Source organism: Monoraphidium neglectum, assembly GCF_000611645.1.
Source record: "Monoraphidium neglectum strain SAG 48.87 unplaced genomic scaffold scaffold00177, whole genome shotgun sequence".
Taxonomy (NCBI): domain Eukaryota; kingdom Viridiplantae; phylum Chlorophyta; class Chlorophyceae; order Sphaeropleales; family Selenastraceae; genus Monoraphidium; species Monoraphidium neglectum.
In genome coordinates, this window is record NW_014013451.1 from 1 (window position 1) to 1,905 (window position 1,905).

The following is a 1,905-nucleotide window of genomic DNA, read 5'->3' on the forward strand; positions in this document are numbered from 1 at the left end:
CGCGGCGACGGCCCGCATCGGCGGCCCCGCGCCTGGCGCGGGCCGCACTCCGACCATCACGTGCCCCGAGCCTGCCGTGCTCACGGGGTGCCTAGCTAAAATGCACTTGGTGCGCACGATGGTGGCGGGGGCGGCCCGGCCTGCTAGGACGGGCTTTGAGGCTGGCGTGTTTGCAGCTGCGGGCGCAGCGGCTTGCGCTGCAGCGGCTCTGGCGTTCTTTGTGCTCCTGGCATTTGCCTGCTTGTGCGGCTGCTTCTGCGGCGGCGCCTGCGCGATGTCGACGGCGCGCATGCCTGCGGCGCGGCGGCTGCGGTCTCGTTGGTGTGCGCGCGTGGGCGGCGGCGGGGCGGCCGCGGCGCGCGTCCGGCGAATCGCGGCCCCGGCCGCCATCCGCGGCACGCTGGGGCGCGTGCGGCTGCGGGGCGTGTGCTAGGAACTCAGGCGGTCTGCGTGATTGCGTGCCCCTGCTTTCTGGGGGCTTGTGTGTGTACACAGGGGAGGGTTGGAGGCCGCGCACGCGGCCGGTATTTTTGAGGTGCATCGGTTCCAGTAGCCGCCCCAGCTGGCACGGCGGGGCCGAGGCAACGCGATTGTGACCGTTTGTCCGCGCTTGCAAGAAACGCAACATGCATACGCCTCACTGCTGCCGGGACGAAATGTCTCGCCTAGACTCAATGTGCTGGGGTTTACCAACCCTGGCCACTTTTTCCACTTCATCATGGGGCACGAACACAACCCAACGTCCTGGTGGCGCTTGCCAACACAGGCGAAGATGCTTTGTTCCCTCTTTAGGGTTGAGACTTTTGGTGCTTCTGGATCTAGATGCGGCTGGGCAGCAGCACTTGCTGCTACGTGCAGCGTGCCTGATTTTTCACTATCGGATGTCACTTATGATCCAACACACTTGGGAGGGGCACCTCTGCTTAATTTTTGCGCCCGCTGAACACAACTGTCCCTTCATCTTCCTCAAACTCAATCTAGCATCTGTGGCGGCAAGCCGTGTAACGCTCATGCCGCAATCACACGTGCAGTGCTACCCTGATCGCAGCGGCCGTATGTGGGGAACGAAATTTTGCCGTTGGTGTCAAGTTGGGGCAAAGGCGGCAGCACGACCACAGGTGCCTGCACAAGCGTGAAAGCAGCTGAGCAGCGGAACACATGCACAGAAGCCCCAGCACCTGCTGCAAACTTGTGAATACAGCAACTTCCTAAACTTCTTGTGAAATATCGGAACCTTCCCGTTGTGGGTCATAATCCTGCAGTGCACAGAAAGAAATTTGAAGAAACCGTCATCATCGCGAGCAATTGTACGGTATCGGCTTCTTGTGAGAGCGCTTTGCTTAGTTCGACATATTGTAAGATAATAGCAAAGTTCGAGTCTACCAACAGCGCAAATTTGCATTGCATCAGAGCGCAGCGCGCAGCCGCGCTCGTGCACAGCAGCAGTGCGCAGGCAGAGCGTGGGACCAAGCGCAAACACGACGCAGCTGCGAACAAGGATGGCACCTAGCACGAGCCGCACGACTGACATGCGGCCGCTGCCCAAGACTGTCGCCAACGAGCGCAACAAGCAGCAGCTGAACCTCATCGCCAACAACATCGGCGGCACAGCTGAGCAGCTCAAACGCCAACTGGCTCAAGTGGAGACCGGTGAGTTTTCTGGCATATGTATGTTCGTGCTCATGCGAATGTGCAGGCGTGCATGCAGGCATGCTTCCCAACCATTCTCAAATGCACGTGGCACGCTCACCAGTTTCGCAGTCCTGCGCCCCGACACGGGAGTGGGCGCAAATGCATGCGCCCGTGACGCACGCGCACACACACACACACACACACACACACACACACACACACACACACACACACACACACACACACACACACACACACACACACACACACACA

At 60.3% G+C, this 1,905-nt stretch overlaps 2 protein-coding genes across 2 annotated transcripts in view; both read left to right on the plus strand.

Moving 5' to 3' along the window:
- Nucleotides 1-118: 118 nt before the first annotated feature.
- On the plus strand, nt 119-433 carry MNEG_1706 (hypothetical protein; the record flags this gene model as incomplete). The annotated part of the gene is made up of 1 exon (XM_014049810.1): nt 119-433. One exon carries the CDS (start codon nt 119-121, stop codon nt 431-433), a length of 315 nt encoding a protein of 104 aa, XP_013905264.1.
- Nucleotides 434-1,499: 1,066 nt separating this feature from the next.
- The window catches only part of MNEG_1707 (flagellar associated protein), a gene marked incomplete at both ends in the record, with an annotated part of 1,621 nt that continues 1,215 nt past the window's right edge, over nt 1,500-1,905 (plus strand). Inside the window, one exon of the mRNA XM_014049811.1 lies at nt 1,500-1,650. Coding sequence (XP_013905265.1) covers nt 1,500-1,650 — 151 coding nt within the window. The remainder of the gene's footprint in view (nt 1,651-1,905) is intronic.